A 17,421-nucleotide genomic window follows, 5' to 3' on the forward strand; every position below is an offset into this window, starting at 1 on the left:
CTCAAGAGGCTCAGTCTCATAATTGAACCAATCTTTATTATAACAGCCCCTGTATCCTGCTTTTCATTTACTCGTAATTTTGAATGGATTTTGACTGTAACATTTAATTTGTTGTACTAAACTTTGACACTTAAAACGAGAAACATATTTGCAGATCCTTAATAAATTATAGCTTTTCCTAAATTATAAGGTGGGAACCTACCCCGTTCTTACCCCCCCCCCCACTTCAACGACACCACTGTTATTCGGTTAATTCCGATTTTTTCGATGGTCTTCTTTCTTAAAACGTCATCTATTTATTTTGTTGTCCTGAACTTCCTATATGACTACTTTATCTTTTCAGATAGAAGATGTCAACATTTGATTGAATTTTTTGTAAATAGACCATAGCCTAGGTAGAATGCATCTTAGTTAGAGTTAGGCTACGTTCTAGAATCCTTTCGAAGCGAAAGTTTAAAAAAAAATAAATTGAAGTGACTATATCAAACAAGATGTACTTTAATATGTATTAGTTATGGATCTAAGCAACCATGTCATTATGTTGTCAGAAAAGCAATCATAGATCTTTTCCACTGACAAACTAAAATTTGGATTTTAGACTTGCTTTTCTGCTGATAACCCAGATTATAAAAGTTTTTTGGTAAAGTTCTACCAAATCATATTATTGAGTTAGGAATAGGCCTAAAGTAAATACACCATTCAATGCATTTTTTTTATGCTGATTACTAATTTAATAATTATTTCTATCAGAAATGAATTTCAGCCCCCCTATATATATGCCAGTTTAGGGTTAGGTTATAGAAATAGCCTATATACCCTGAATTGGTATATATAGGGGGGGCTGAAATTCATTTCCAATAGAAATGATTACTATATTTGTAATCAGCATAAAAAAAGGCATCAAGTGGTATTGTTTTTTTTATTTAATTTTTGAATGGCCTAATGCAGGTCTTGATTTTGGCTCACTGTACATAAATAATTAAAACAAAATTTGCATATTAATTTAACTTTTATTTGGCTAAATGGCTTTCTTGAAACTTGTTTAATTTTATTTACAAACATTTTTAGTAGTAATAAATATTATCTTAAATTACCTTACCTTAAATCACAGCTTGGAGTGAAATAAGGACTTTCGATCCTGTTGAATCACTCCTTATGATGACTGTTGTAGTTGGTTAAGTTCTGGTGGAAGATTCTGGTGCTTCCCAGTCAAACTTCCATGGTGTATCTTTCCACTCAGCATCCAGATTCATATATTTTTAATACCTATATTAGGGGGCTCACCCCCTAGGCTAGTCAATACCTTGCTCTTTAAGCTGAAGTTCAAATTTTGTTCCAATTCTTTAAGAATGACCCCTTAATCACAAAGGGAGTTATTTAGAATAAATAGCTCTTATGAAAATACTAAAAAATCTTTGGCTTAAAGAGCAAGGTATTGACTAGAGGGTGAACCCAATCATAGACGTAATGCATAAGTCAATAATATGATTTGGTAGAACTTTACCAGTTGTTTTCCACTGACAGTTGGGATTGTCAGTGGAACTGACAGCCTACACTCAAGAAGTGGATTGTCAATTTGGCCCAGTCAGGAGTTAAGTTCATAAACTTTTTGTTCCAAAAGCTATAATTCAACAATCCAGTTTTAAACTTCTTTGTTCTACTGATAAATCTCAATATTGTTTTAAGAACTGGGTTTGTCAGCAGAGACTAGCCTACCCCATACAGTAATAATTCAGTGTAGGGACACTAGTTACCAGCCCATATTCTAATAACAGAGCTTTCATTACTGAAATCTGAATTAAGCATGACTTATTTCCTTCTTAACCTTGAAAATTTAAATTTTCTTCTGATTTCACTTTTCTTCTGCATTCAATGGTCTCAATATAGAGTAAAAGACCAGGATCCAATTGAGCAAAATTATATAAAACTAAAACCTGCACATCTTTTTACCAAAGAGGAATTGAGAAGAATTGTTTATATCAATGAATAGCTAAGAATCTAAGCTATGCATTGATATAATTATTACTAATATTATTCTAGATTAATCTCTTGAAATTATTAGTTTATTGACTTACCTCCAAGAACCTCGTTTTGGAAATACCAATTATCCTATTTTGATGTATATATCTTTTCAGTGTTTCAGATTTTTTACATATTAACAGAAAGCTGATTGTCTGCTGATTCTAAAAATGTAACTTTTATTTCTTGATATTTGTTCTCTAAATCACAAATATTAAATATAATTTTTCCTTTTCAATTGCTTGTCAAAGATGAGCCTACATTTTGAATTTATGATGACAAATTGCTCTTAATGGGATGAACCAAGAGAACTTAAACAAGTAAATTTTTTAAACTTACTTTTAGTTAAAAAAAACTTGTCTGTTTTTAATTTAATTTCTGATCATTTTTTGAATAATACCTACCTCCATGGAGAACCCCCTCCCCCCAGAAATATCCTTTAGACAATTCAATCCTGGTGAAAATTTACCTTGGATAAATAGTCTTAACCACTCTGCATGTAAAATTGAGATGGAAAAGAGAAAGCAAGACATAAAAAGAATTTTGTATAAGAATTTTGACAGATTCCTCCAGTGTATAATTTTGACAATTTTGGGAAAAAGGGGTAGAGGAGGGGGCCTAGTTGCCCTTCAATTTCTTTTTCACTTTAAAAGGGCACTAGAACTTTAATTTCCATTCAATGAACCCTCTTGCAATATTCTAGGACAACTGGGCCAATACAATCACCCCTGGAAAGTAGAAAAAAACAACAACAAATAAACATTCATCCATGATCTTTCTTCTGGCAAAAAATAAAAAAATTATCCACATTACAGTAGTGTTTTATTATACGCTGAATCTGATGGTATTATTTTCACTAAGATCACTTCACTTTTAGGGGCTGTTTCCCCCTTTTTTTCGAAAATCAGGAAAAGTTTCTCAGGTTTGTAACTTTTGATGAGTAAGATGAAACTTAATGAAATTTATATAGCCTACTTGAAATCAGCATAAAAAGCTGATTCTTTTGATATATCTATTGGTATCAAAGTTCTGTTTTTTAGAGTTTTGGTTATTATTGTTTGGGGCTGCTTCTTAATAACAGTTTGTTACCATAAACTGTTTGATATTTAGGTTTTGATATTGACATTTGGTCCAATATATCAACATCAATATCTAATATCACCAAACACCTGTAAAAGTTGCCCTGCCCCATAGCAAATTACACCTGTGTTTTCTACAGAAAATTTTAGGCTGGGGGAATTTGCCAGAATACCCATTTGACAGGTTTCCATGTCTGGTTTCATTGTGCAGCCTATAGTGTTGGTTTAGTTATAATGCATAAGTACCAAATAAACTCATTCTCAACAGGTAAATTTTCAATTCCAAACCTAAAATTCTCCCCCCCCCCATAATATATATATATATATATATACATATATATATATATATATATATATATATATATATATATATATATATATATATATATATATATATATATATATATATATATATATATATATATATATATATATATATATATATATATATATATATATATATATATATATATATATATATATATATATATATATATATATATATATATATATATATATATATATATATATATATATATATATATATATATATATATATATATATATATATATATATATATATATATATATATATATATATATATATATATATATATATATATATATATATATATATATATATATATATATATATATATAGTATATATATATAGACCCCGGCGCCGCGCCGGCGGATCGATCGAACGCCGCCGACGAGACGCCCGGTTGAACGCCGCCGAAGTGTCGTAACGCCGCCGGCGCGCAGCAGGCACGCCGCCACTGGCAGAGGCGGCGGCGTTCGGTCGACTTCAAATTATTTTTACGGCAATTCTTTATTGCGTCAACCGCAAAGTCAGAGCTTTTCCTTCTCGTGTGGTTTAGTATTTCGATTTTCCTGATCAGAAATCAAGCAGAGCTTGCACTATCCCCTAATTTTTGGGTATTTCCCCGAAAATTTATGTGTCACCCCCCAAAAAAATTTGGTTCTCCAAATCCCCGAAAATCACGTAATCACGGTGCCACCCCTAGTGTTTTATCACCAGTACCCTAGTGATATATATATATATATATATAAATATATATAATATATATATATATATATATATATATATATATATATATATATATATATATATATATATATATATATATATATATATATATATATATATATATATATATATATATATATATATATATATATATATATATATATATATATATATATATATATATATATATATATATATATATATATATATATATATATATATATATATATAAATCACTAGGGTACTGTGTGTGTGTGTGTAATTCACACAGAATGAAGCTACTGCTTTCAAATCACAACATATATAGGCTAATTAATTCATGAACAAAAAGAAGAAAATTCATTAAACTGCTTAATTAATTTTAATCTGTAGATACACACTTTAGTGCTGCAGTAATCAGATAAGAAACCCCTCAATCCCCTAATCCTGCTTTCTGGATACAGTCTTGCTATCTTTAATTTTTTTTTTATGTTAATCCTAAAATGACCAATAACATTCAAGAAAAACTTGGAGATCCAACCTAACATTTTATTGGTGACAAACGTATACAATTTAGAATTTAGATATGGCCTATACAGCCAGTCTTATCAAACAGTTTGTGGTGACAAACTGTAAGTATGGAGCTAAGCAGCTCAACACTAACTAAAACTCTAAAAACGGAATTTTTATACCAATAGATATATCAAAAGAATTCGATTTTTATGCTGATTTCAAATATAAAAGTTAAATAAATTTAGTTTTACTCATCAATGGTTAGGAGCTTGATAAATTTTGCCTTGTTTTCAAAAAAAGGTGGAAGCCCCTTAAAAGTAATAGAATCTTAATGAAAATCAGACCATCAGATTCAGAATGATATTTATTGTTGAAAGATCCATCAGTTCAAGATTTTACTTAACTGTAATTTTTAGTTTTTATTTTCAATACTGTAAGAACTGGAAAAGAAAATATTTGTCAAATAATTCGTTTTCAGTAAACCGCCAATGTTGTAGTAGGCTTTTGGTTTTTACAGTTAAGGAAGGGGGCAGTATCCAAACTCTTGTTTGTAGTGAATATCCTTTTCATAGTTGTCCATGATGCTTCCACTTCTGTATTCTCAATCACAGACCAGTGATACTCAGTCAGTTCTTGACAAATTAGTCTGTAATCTGTCTGTTTCTGTCTAATTAGTCTGTAAATTAGTCAATATACACATGTTTTGTAAATTCTGATGTACATTATGCTTAGAAGTTTTAGTTGAATTGTTTTATTACACATAATTCAGAAAGTTAAAGTACTACTCCCTGATGACAGAATAAAGCCATATTTCATATATTCATTTTAAAAGAATGTGGATTCAGAGCCACTACAACCAGAAATTAGATCCTGTAGGGATTTCTTGTTGTTGCTTACAATCATTGAGTTAAACATGAATACACTCATAACATTCCATCAGGTTCATCCAAGTCATTATTTTGTTTGTGTATTTTAAATCAAAAGTAATAATTTCTACAATACTTGTTCAACAAAACTTTTTATTTATATTTTATTTTTGCATCACATTTACCATTCAAGACATCAAAGTTAAATTTTTGTCTTTCTATTATGCAGTTGTGTAGTTTTTTTCTACCAGTGTCAATGGGAAAATTTTGACTATAAAAAGGGGTCTGTGGGCCACAAAAGATGGATATTACTGCTTCAAACCAATATTGTCAAGACATCCTAAGGGGATGGGTCGTTTTGACTGATCATAGCAGGATGATTGATCTTTATATATGTATTGAGTTGTCAACATCTAAGATCACAAATAATCACTTTTAATTATTAATTTTGTTTAAAGGTTCAAACTAGAATGAGGAAAATATTTGGAAGAAATGAAGCCAAAGGCGAACCCGTGAAAGAGAAAGAAGCAAAAGGGCAGAGTTTAATTGGAAAGCCTTTCAAGATAGGAAAACACAATGTTGTTGTTGAAGATGTTATTGCAGAAGGTATCAAATATTCCGTTATTTATTGGGTTTAAGCTTACTGAGCAAGCCTTGTTTGTTATAAGGTCTGTAATGCTCAATTGTTGTTGTGTTGTCAACTGGCAGTTGCTTCTTTAGTGTGCTATTTACCAACCCTATAGACAAGTTTCTTACTTCTTGGGGTGGCCGTTAAACTGTTGCTGTTTTTGTTATAATATATTTGTTATATTGTTATAAAAAATGATAATATTTAAAGCACCAAGGACATAAAAATGTAAACATTTTTGTGTCTTCTGGACTATTCTTATGACTTTTCAGACCTGAACACTGCTATTTTCTAAGATTTTTCTTTTGACTATCTTAAAATTATGAAGTTTTTACTGTATCACATTTTCATGTTGAATCTTAAAATTAAATAAGCAAAAAACTAAATGCTTAAATTTGGCAATGCATTTTGTCTGTAAAAATTATAAAATTTGACAGCTTTTTAATTCCCATAGACAAACTATCAAAGGAAAGCTGTACCTTTTTTGGTGCCATAGGCTTCTTATTTGCTGATTTTTAAACCGCGTTTCGTTTTTCCAAATTATGTGCTCAACTGCATATGGAACTCTTTTTTTTTTTTTGATTAAAAATTGAATTCCTGATGTTTCATATTTTCACATATATATATGGTTGTGTAAATTTGCACTGCTGTGTTCTGTGCTTTCTTCTGCTGTGTTCAGAAAAATATCCTTGTTTCTTCTAATTTTCTTCTTAGTTATGAGCAAGTTTTTTTTTACTAGAAGAGGGGGGGGGGAGCTATAATTATATTCGTGGTTGCGTGGTAATAACTATATAAATCTAAAAATAGCTTATCTATCGAAGAATTTTCAAATTAATATAAATTCATATTAATTATAATATGTTGCATATTCAGTTAAAGTTTTGATTAATGTTGTTTTTTGCAGCGATGTTGAACCTTGAAAATAAATAAGCAAAATTAACTGCTTAAATTTAATAATGATTTTGTTTGTAATAATTATAAAATCGACAGCTTTTTATTTCCCAAAGGCAACTACACCTTTTTGCACCAACAGCTGCATCTTTTTAGGCTGTTTGGTGTCATATGTTTCTAGCTTATTTTTGCTGATTTTTAACTGCATTTCATTTTTTCAAACTTTGTGCTCAACTGCATATGGAACTCTTTTTTTTTTAATTAAAAATTGAATTCCTGATTTTTCTTATTTTAGATATATATATGGTTGTGTAAGTTTCCACTTAACCAACTCAAGCTATCAAACGTTTCCTTCACTGTCCTTGGTACTTAGAATAAAGAAAAAGAAAATTACATGACATGACAAATAATGTGTTTTGGCAATTTGTTTTTTTGGACTGTGATGTCTTATTTGTATATATGACTGTATTTTAACAATAATATGCACAATTTTGAGACAAATGACAAACTGACATCGTTTTTGTTTTTTTCTTCTGTGTTTGGAAAAATGTCCTTATTTCTTCTAATTTTCTTCTTAGTTAAGAGTAAGTTTTGTTCATAGTAAAAGAGGGCGGGGGGGGGGGCTATAACTGTATTCGTGGTTACGTGGTAATAACTATATAAATCTAAAAATAGCTCATCTGTAGAAGAATTTTAAAATTAGTATAAACTCATAATAATTATACTATATTGTATATTGAGTTAAAGTTTTAATTAACTAATTTTAATAGATTAAATATTAAATATTTAATCAAAATGTTAAATTAAATTAAAGGAACAAAATATTCAAATTAAATTCGTCTCAAAAATAAAAAAACTGCTAGTGATTATGATATACATAAACTACAACAGCTTGGAATTTTTCAAGAATCAAATAAATTCCTTCTTTAAGAAATTGTATTTTTATTCAAATGTGTAATTATTTGCTGTACAAATATATCGCTTATATCACCAGTACAAAAAATATAACCAAAAATGTTTTTCTCTCCTAGTTCAGAATGCTTCTTTGTTTTGGTGTGTGACTAAATACAATAGAAGCCTAAGCACTGGGCTATATAAAAAAAAAAACCAATGGAGTTAAAGTACATTTTTTAACATGGAAGCATAGGAGACTCATCTGTCTTTTTTTCTTTGGTTCCATTTTGATATACATTACCACATTTTGATATACATTACCATCATTACACTACCATGCATTAATCATCAAATTTTGTTATGTAATTATTTAGTGTATTTAAGTGCACTTATTTTGTTTAAATTAATAATTAGTAAGTCTAATAATTTGCTTTGTGTATTTGTTTAAACAAGAATATCACTTCTTGAAAATTATGAAGTAAGAATTTTCATTATTTTCAAATTATGTAGTTGTATCAACAAGGACTTTGTATAAGGGAGTTGGGGAAAAAGATTTCCTGACTGTTTGGTTCCAAATTTTGTCTTAACAATGTGTTAATCATTACATAGATGGACACGCATCCAGTACCAGTGGTGAAGGGGGGGGGTAACTGATTTTCGATGGAGGAAGGGATCTTTGGGAATAGTATTTCTTCAAGCTTAAAGAAAGTGTATTTTTAGACCAGTGTTTTTTTTTTCAGAGTTGGGGTCCTTTTGCCCAGTCTGGGGGACTATGCTTTCACACCTATGTGCTTATGTATATGTTTGTATTTGTCACATAATAATTTAGCAACAATAAACAAAGAAAAAAACAACTTGGGTAAATTTTCTTATCCAAGAAAATACAAAATAATAAATTTAGCTCAAAATATGGAGCAAGTACAACTGAAAGGGTTAGTTTTTGCTAATATCAGTTTGAGAAATCAGAAAATATAGGTTTTATATTTGAAAGATATGAAATCAGAAGATTTTCAAAGTAGTGGAGGAGGGGGTGGGGGTCAGATGCTTCAAAAATTTTGCTTTAAAGGCCAGTACTCTGGATTGGGGCTCTTTAGACCAATTTTTAGTGGAATCCTGACACTAGTATAGTAGCAGTTTGGTATGAAATTGTAATTTCCATGATAAATATTGTTTTGTCTTTTATGAAGTATCTTCAAGTTAAACTAAAGGTACCAAGGACATTAAAAATGAAACCTGAATATTTGAATTGATTCTATGGAAAATTACAAAACCTTCTTCTTCTGGAAAACAGAACCTGGAATCCGTAATAGACTTCTTCTTCTTCTTCTGATTATTCATTTGAAGCTTCGAATACCAATGCAGTCTTCATCTAAACAAAAATGCTCCTTTTTTTTCTTTTTTTTACGTCTTAACAACCATATAAGTCTTAAAAAATTATTCTATTTTAGGGAAAATGACCTCCATCTGCCGTCTTGTAGTTTTTTTTTATTAAGCGGGTGCCAAGTTTGAAAATCAAGAACGTGTGTGAAAAATCTGCAGAAACATGCACAAAAATAAAATAAAAAAAAATACTATCATGGATCTCTAGAAAGTAGAACTTTCCTGATTAATGTAGCAAAAGACAAATACTGGTTAGGCATTAAACTGGGTAAGAAAGTGGTAATTGAATGAGTAAAATTATGTAAAAATATCCAGCTAACATCTTGTTATTAAGTAGGAATTTGTACCATTGAAGGATTGTTTGTAGTAATAGAAGAGGTTTGCTCGTGGCGATAGAGATTTCTCCTATAGCGCCACTTGGAGATCAGATTCCTTTGGGAGCATTTACCTTGGAGACTGGCGAACTAGTTACCCATTATCGGACTAGACTCGGACATACAAGAGAAACGAACACTTATAAAAAGACAATAGATTTATTAAACTTACATGCTTAGTTGTACAGCAATGGGTCACTTCAAACAATAAATGGTGACCGAGATTATTTGCGGTACCAGCTCTCTTTGATCCCGCTTCATACTCCAATTAAAAAGCACATTTTCCCCACTCCCAAACGCGGTTCTTTCGTCCTGCGCTCTAGGGACTGCCTGCCATTGGCTCACGGGCCCCAAGGACGCGACCCCTCGTCCAATAATACGTCTTAAATATTTTTGATGATTCAGGCGTTCACACGGTTCTTATCGTTTAAACGTCCTTAAAAATATTGTGCGTAGCACTTTTCTTATTGCTCACTGTCTTAGCGAAATCCAAAGACTGCAGTTTCTTGTCTTTGCTGATTAAGGACTTTTTCATTTTTGAAACTAGATTTAGCTTAATTATAGGAGTCCGAATTAAAGAAGGAACTTTATTTTGGTATTTCAAGTATATCGTGTTTTACTCCCGGTACAATTGAAAAGAAATGTGTATATCATTGACAGTCCAAAAATATGTTTATTATTACAGTCGTTTGAGATTAAACACTTCGAATTACTAGTTTATATACTTGGCTACAATTTTATTGATTCTGGGATTATTTCAAAACGGATACGTAGTTTAAAAGCAAAATGTATGAATTTTTATGAATCTGAATTTCCTCATATGTCTTCTGAGCCAAATTGTTCTTGGAGGACACTTTCTAGGGAGACACTTGATGGAATGATCCCTCCATACAAAGGTTAACAGTGTTACCCAGGTCTCCTCTTTCTCTAAAAGTCTTTTCCCTTTCTTTCTTAAGGTTAGGCTGATTGAAGACTGAAGAAAACCTTACCCAGGTGGGAAGCCTGGATTGACCATTCGAGTTATCCAGTATTTTCATTTTTAGGGCTACTTTTAGAATCTATAAGAACTGCAGTGTTCAGTAAAGAGGTTAATTTTTGTTCTATTAGGAGCCTTACTGTAAGCTAAGCCTTACCTCACTGAACCTCACTGAACTGAAGCCGTTATTGTGATATTATTTTGTCACCCTTTTGACAATCTACATAATCATAGTTTGTTTTGATTTAGTCAAACATCTGCCTAAATATTCCTTGAAAGCTTCACCTTAATACCCTTAGCTTGTGTAGCAACAATAGTTGTACTAGCAGTGTTAGCGTTAGTATGCATATATCACCATTGGAGTTTTTCAACGTCCCTTTCAATATATGATGTTTTAACTTAATGCACAAATCAATTATTAAGATATGCCCTTTTGACAATTTAAATGCACATAGTGTCTTTTGTTAGTTCGAATTTGCCATTAATATTCTCTCATATTTTACCTTAATAAACTTAGCCTTAATAGTACTAGTATCACAGTAGTTGTAGTGGTAGTAGGAGAAGTACTTGCAGTGTTAGAGTTGTATTAGTAGTAGTAGAAATAGTAGTAGCAGTAGTAATAATAGCGGTAGTAGCTGCACTTCTTGCATTTTGATCAGTTGAACACTTGAATATCCCTTTCATGATCCCCGGAAGTTTCACCTTGGCACGGCAAGCAGTTCCAAAAATATTGCTAATGTGCCCTTTTGACCCCCTTTGACCGCCTTTTTATCTTAATATTCTAAGCCTTACAAGTTATTGTAATTGAAGTAGTAGTTGGAGTAGTTTAGTAGCAGTAGTAGCAATGGTAGTAGTGTTATTAGTGACATGCACATATTACTTTTATGTCAATTGATCTTCCCCTTTAAGTGTTCTCTGAAAGTTCCAACTTAATTCCAAAATATATTTTTTAGGTATGGTCTTTCGACAGTTTGCATGCGCATTGAGCTTTTTTTTTTACTTCAATTTCCCCCTCAAAAATTTATTAATTTTCGCCTTCATACGCTTAGCCTTAATTGTACTAGTATTATAGTAGTTGTGGTAGGAGTAGAAACAGTAGTAGCTGTAATAGTGTATTATTATTAGTAGTAGGAACAGTAGTTGCTGTAGTATTGATAGCAGTAGTAGCATGTACATTTTGCCTTTTGGTCAACTGAATATTCCACTTCCTCTTGATATGATAAGCCGTTCCAAAGATATTGCTGATACGCCCGTATCAGCAATCTGTATGCAAATAATAAGCTTTGATTTAGTTCAACTTTCCCCAGAAGTAGTAGTGTTACAGAAGTAGTAGTGTTAGTGAAAGTGGGGGTTGTAGTTGTATTTTTGGTAGCAGTAGAAGTAGTGGTAGTTGTTGTAGTAGTAACGTGCGAACATTGCCTTTTTGGTATATTGATCATCTCCCTTATCATTTCCTTAAGTTCCAAATTAATATACTCAGTCATTCCTGAGTTACGTCCTTTTGACAACCCATATACATATAACATATTTTGATTTAGTTCAATACTCACCTCAACACTCCTAGAAAGACTCACCCTAATAACCTTCATATTTTCAGAAAGTAGTAGTCAAACATTCATACCTTTCCTCAATAACATATACTATATGTAAACAATAAACAAATTGCCTAACTTACAGCCCTTGCCCTGAGGCCTGGGGGGTTGACATCCCCAAACGCGTAATTACTGAACCTTTCAGCAATGCTGAAAAAAGTTCTCTCATTACTTTGTTTTGATGCTTGATTTTGGGAAATGACGGGCGTGGGGGGGGGGGGGGCTGGTTGTTATCAAATCACTTTTGACTCTTAAAAAGGGCACTTTAACTTCCAATTTCAAATCAAAGGAGCCCCATCTGAAGTTTAAACGACCAGCCATTTCATATAATCCTTATACGCCCCCAGGGTATAATTTAAGCCCTTGCCTCAGGGTTCTGGGGGGGGGCTGTGTCTACCTTGGAGGCAATATTATATGTTCTTTGGACAATTTTGTTTTAAAATGATGTTTCAGCATTTCAATCAGATGCCTTTCATGAAAACAGGGGTAGTTAGGGGGGGCTAGTTGACCTCCATCACTTTACTCTTAAAAGGGAACTAGAACTTCCGATTTTCAACCTAATGAGCCACCTCTAAGGTTTATACAACCATCCCTTTTATAAAAAACCTTAAATGCCTATGGGACATAATTTACAACCCTTGCCCCCGAGCTCTGGTGGTTTGAAACAACCCCAAAAGCCTTGTTATGTGATCTTTGGACTATTTCTAATAAAATGGATATGTCAAAATTTCTATTGGATGCATTTCGGGAAAACCCGACGTGTGGGGGGGGGGCTGCTGCCCTCTGTTCACTCTGACTCTTAAAAAGAGCACTAAAATATCTGATTACCAATCAACTGAGACCCCTCTGAAGTATATACGACCACTCTTTCTATAAGAACCTTAAATGCCCCCAGGGAATAACTTAAAACTCTTGCCTTGAGGACTGTGGGAGGTATTGTCATCGTCAAAGACATGATATTCGGATCCTTCACCTGAGCTAATCAGAATATCAAAGTTTTGATTGGATATGCTCGGGGAAATGATGGGCGTGGTGGGGGGCTGGTTTCTCTCAAATCACTGTTGATTCTTAAAAAGGGCACTATAACTTCCAATTTCAAATCAAATGAGCCCCATCTGAAGTTTATGCGACCACCCATTCCATGAAAACCGTACATGCATCCAGGGCATAACTTACAACCCTTTGCCTCAGGGCTCTGAGGGTTTTTGCCAACCCTGTAGGCGTTGTAATATGATCTTAGGACTATTTTGAACGAAATGGCTATCTCACAATTTCAGCCAAATGCGTTTCGTGAAAAGATGCCCCCAGGGCATAACTTACAACCCTTGCCCCAGGGCTCGGGGGGTTTGTGCTAACCCTAGTGGCATTGTTATATTTTCTTTGGACTATTTTGAACAAAATGGTTATCTCACAATTGCAATCAGATGTGTTTTTGGTGAAAATAGGAGTAGTTGGGGGGGGGGGGCTAGTTGCTCTCCATCACTTTTGACTTTTAAAAGGGAACTAGAACTTCCAATTTTCAACCAAATGAACCCCATTTAAAGTTAAACAACCTTCCCTTCCATAAAAAGCTTAAATGCACCCGGGGCATAACTTAGCCTCTTGGCTCTGGGGGTTTGTTTCAACCACAAAAGCCTTGTTGTATGATCTTTGGATTATTTTCAATAAAATTGGTATCTTCAAATTTCAATTGGATGCATTTCGAGAAAATATGGCGTGCGTGTGTGTGTGGGAGGGGGGGTGTAAATGCCCTCTAATCACTGTTGCTTTCAAAAAGGGCACTAGAACTTCTGATTACCAATCTAATGAGCCTCCTCCAAGATTTATACGACCCCCCTTTCTATAAAAACTTTATGTGTCCCAAGGGCATAACTTACAATCCATGCCCTGAGGAATGTGGGGAAAGGGGGTCATCCTCAAAAACGTAGTTTCCGGACCTTTCAACTACACCGAACAAAATGGCTATCTCAAAATTTTGATTGATTTCGTCAGGGGAAATGATGGGCATGGGGGCTCGTCTGTTAAAAAGGGCACTAGTCCTTTCAAATTTCAATCGAGTGAGCCCTTTTTGAAGTTTCTATGACAACTTCTTCTATAGAAAGTGATCTGGTCTAAAAAAAATTACATTGTGCCAACATCGTTCTTTACTTAGGCGGCGCTATTGCGCTGCCTATGATAGGAGCCTTACCTTACTGAGCCTTAAAAAAATCTTACTGAGATGGGAAGTCTTGATTAACCACTTGAGTTATCCAGAATGTTCGGTTTTTAAATACTACTGTTAGAATCCATAAGAACTGCAGTGTTCAATAAAGAGGTTGTTTCTTCTTCTTTATGAGCCTCACCTTACTGAACCTTAAGAAAACATTACTAAGATGGGAAGTCTGGATCGGCCGTTTGGGTTATCCAGAATGTTTGGGTTTTCAGGTTTATGTTTCTCATGCAAGTTTTTTGGTGTGTTGGTCTCTGCCGTTCTGTGCTTGTAATTTTTCACCACAAGAAAAATATTTTGCTATCATTCGACAGTACAGATTCAGCATTATTCATCTATCAAATTAAATGTTTGAATTTGCTTTATGTTTTTTTTATAAATTGAAAAATCTGCCGAAAATTAACTAAAGATTGTCGAAAAAAGGAAACAAATTTCTATAAACTATGCAAGTTTAGATCACTCTCAAAGTAGAAACTCTAATTGACATCATAACCAGGGATGTGGAGTGGTTTAAAAGTTAAAAACGACTCCATCTCTGACTCTAGATATTTTCAACATACCTACTCCGACTCCATTCAGAAAAAAAACAGCTAAAACTCCGACTCCAACTCCACAGTCCTGTTTTAAAGTTTATTAAGAGACAGAAAGTAACTAGATTTTATAAGTTATAACCAACTCCGACTCCATGTATTTTCAGTATACCGACTCCATTTAGCCCAAATTACTAAAACTCCGACTCCACAGCCCTGGTCATAACTCTGGCTCGGTGAATGGACAGGTCTGAAATACAAGTATTTTCCTTTCAAGTATTTTTCCTTTTTTACTTTTCCTTTCGTATTTTCCTTTCGATGAAATTTTCAGCTTGTTGGTTTTTCCCAAGATCGCATGCTTCAGAGGGAACATAAATCTTAACGGTATTTTTAGAATCCATAAAAAGGGTAATACTCATTTAATATTTTTCTTCTTCTATTAGGGGTTATGGGCTTTTCGTTTGCAACTATTTAGCCCTATTCTTATTTTTTTATCTCCATTGTTTTCATTTTTAGGTGGATTTGCTATTGTATTTCTTGTAAAAGGATCAAATGGTGTACGTTACGCCTTGAAAAGGATGTATGTAAACAATGAACATGACCTTAATGTCTGTAAAAGAGAAATTCAAATTGTGGTAAGTTCTATTCTTTCTTTAAAGTTTACAGTCGTGACAAAAATTTGGTTGTGTCAAACCGTCTGCCTTTTTTTATGATTTTTGCTGTGGGTTAGCCAATTAATTGCCCATTAAAAATGGGCAATTTTTATCTTGAAAGTTATGAGGCGTTCTATTTTATAAAGGCTAGCCTTTATATTTGAATTTAATTGGAGTCCAATATCTTGAATCTCAAAGGCATTGTCAAATTTTCCAATGATTGAAGTTGCATTTACAACAGGACATAAATGTAAAATTTTGACGTGCAGGCGAACTTTCTGGAGCATCTGCCTTTTGCGATGTGTTCTCTGGGCTAATAATTTAGAATGGGCAATCCCATCATAAAAGTTCTAAGAGCCATTACAAGTTGAAGAGTGGGTATGTTTGTATTTTACGAAAGCTTGCTCTTAGATTCGGATTTATTGAGAACCCGGTAACTCGACTGAATTACCGAAGTTGTATTTTCCTAGGGTATAAGTGTAAAATTTTGGCTTTAAGGCCAGCTTTCTGGAACATCTGCCTTTTTGTGATGTGTTCTCTGGGCTAATAATTTAGAATGGGCAATCCCATCATAAAAGTTCTAAGAGCCATTACAAGTTGAAGAGTGGGTATGTTTGTATTTTATGAAAGCTTGCCCTTAGATTCGGATTTATTGAGAACCCGGTAACTCGACCGAATTACCGAAGTTGTGTTTTCCTAGGGTATAAGTGCAAAAATTTGACTTTAAGACCAGCTTTCTGGAACGTCTGCCTTTTTGTGTCGTGTGCTTCGGGCTAACAATTTAACAAAGGACAATTTCCTCTTAAATGTTGTAAGAGTTATGAAGAGTTGAAGGATGGGTATGTTTTTTACTTATGGACTTTAGCCCTTAGATTTAGATTAGTTGAGAGCCCAATAACTCGAGTTTCCAGGGTATTGTCAAAATTTCGAGTTATTGAAGTTCGATATACCCTGGTTTTAAATGTCAAATTTTAATTTTTAGAAGTTAAGAGTGCCATTTTTCTAAAGCATCTGCCAATTTGTTACATGTGCTCTGGTAGAATGATAAAATATCAAGCAAATTCATCGTAAGAGTTTTAGGAGTTATGTGGAGTTGAAGAGTGAGTATGTGTTTTTTGTGAAGGCTAGCTTTTAGGTTTAAATTTAATTTAGAGCTTAATGATTCGAATCTCATGGGCGTTGCCAAAATTTCGACTGATGGAAAATTTTGACCTAAGGGCCAGTTTTCTGGAACATATGCCTTTTTGTTACGTGTGCTCTCGGCTAGCAATTTAAAAAAGGGTAATTTCATCTTAAAGGCTGTAAGAGCTATGAAGAGTTGAAGGGTGGGTATGTTTTTGTTTTATGCAAGCAAGCCCTTAGATTCGAAATCACAATGGTATTAGCCAAAATTTTTAGTGATAGAAGTTATATCTGCTTTTTTTTATGATTTGTATTATGGGCTAGCAATTAAAATAATGGGCGGTTTTCATTTTGAAAGTTCTAAAAGCTATTAAGAGTTGAAGACTGGGAATGCTTTTATTTTATGAAAGCTAGCCCTTTGGTATGAGTTTAACTCAGAGCCTGATAACTCGATTCTCAAGGACATTGCCTAAATTTTGACTGATCGAAGTTGTATTTACAACTGGGTATAAATGCTAAATTTTGAATTATGAAAGCCAGGTGAAGCAGTTTTCTAGGGGTAACAAAACGAGAAAGTGAATGTGTATGAGGTTCTATACTATCACAGCCTTCCTGAAAATGAACATATAGGCTGAGGCTTTAATAGATTCAGACTGAGGCTTTA

General features: G+C 33.1%; 1 protein-coding gene across 2 annotated transcripts in view; it reads left to right on the plus strand.

Annotated features, from left to right (window-relative positions):
* Positions 1 to 359: 359 nt before the first annotated feature.
* LOC148945049 (serine/threonine-protein kinase sel-5-like) overlaps positions 360 to 17,421 on the plus strand; it is a 123,508-nt gene continuing 106,446 nt past the window's right edge. Inside the window, exons 1-3 of one of the 2 annotated variants that reach the window (XM_089099385.1) lie at positions 360 to 395; positions 5,967 to 6,114; positions 15,499 to 15,617. In XM_089099385.1, coding sequence (XP_088955511.1) covers positions 5,979 to 6,114; positions 15,499 to 15,617 — 255 coding nt within the window. In that variant the 5' untranslated portion in view covers positions 360 to 395; positions 5,967 to 5,978. Of the gene's footprint in view, positions 396 to 609; positions 641 to 5,966; positions 6,115 to 15,498; positions 15,618 to 17,421 lie in introns of those variants that run through there. The other variant, XM_089099386.1, reaches the window with a different exon arrangement.

Source organism: Artemia sp. Qi Xiang Cuo, chromosome 13, assembly GCF_049724085.1.
Source record: "Artemia sp. Qi Xiang Cuo chromosome 13, ASM4972408v1, whole genome shotgun sequence".
In the NCBI taxonomy this organism is placed as follows: domain Eukaryota; kingdom Metazoa; phylum Arthropoda; class Branchiopoda; order Anostraca; family Artemiidae; genus Artemia; species Artemia sp. Qi Xiang Cuo.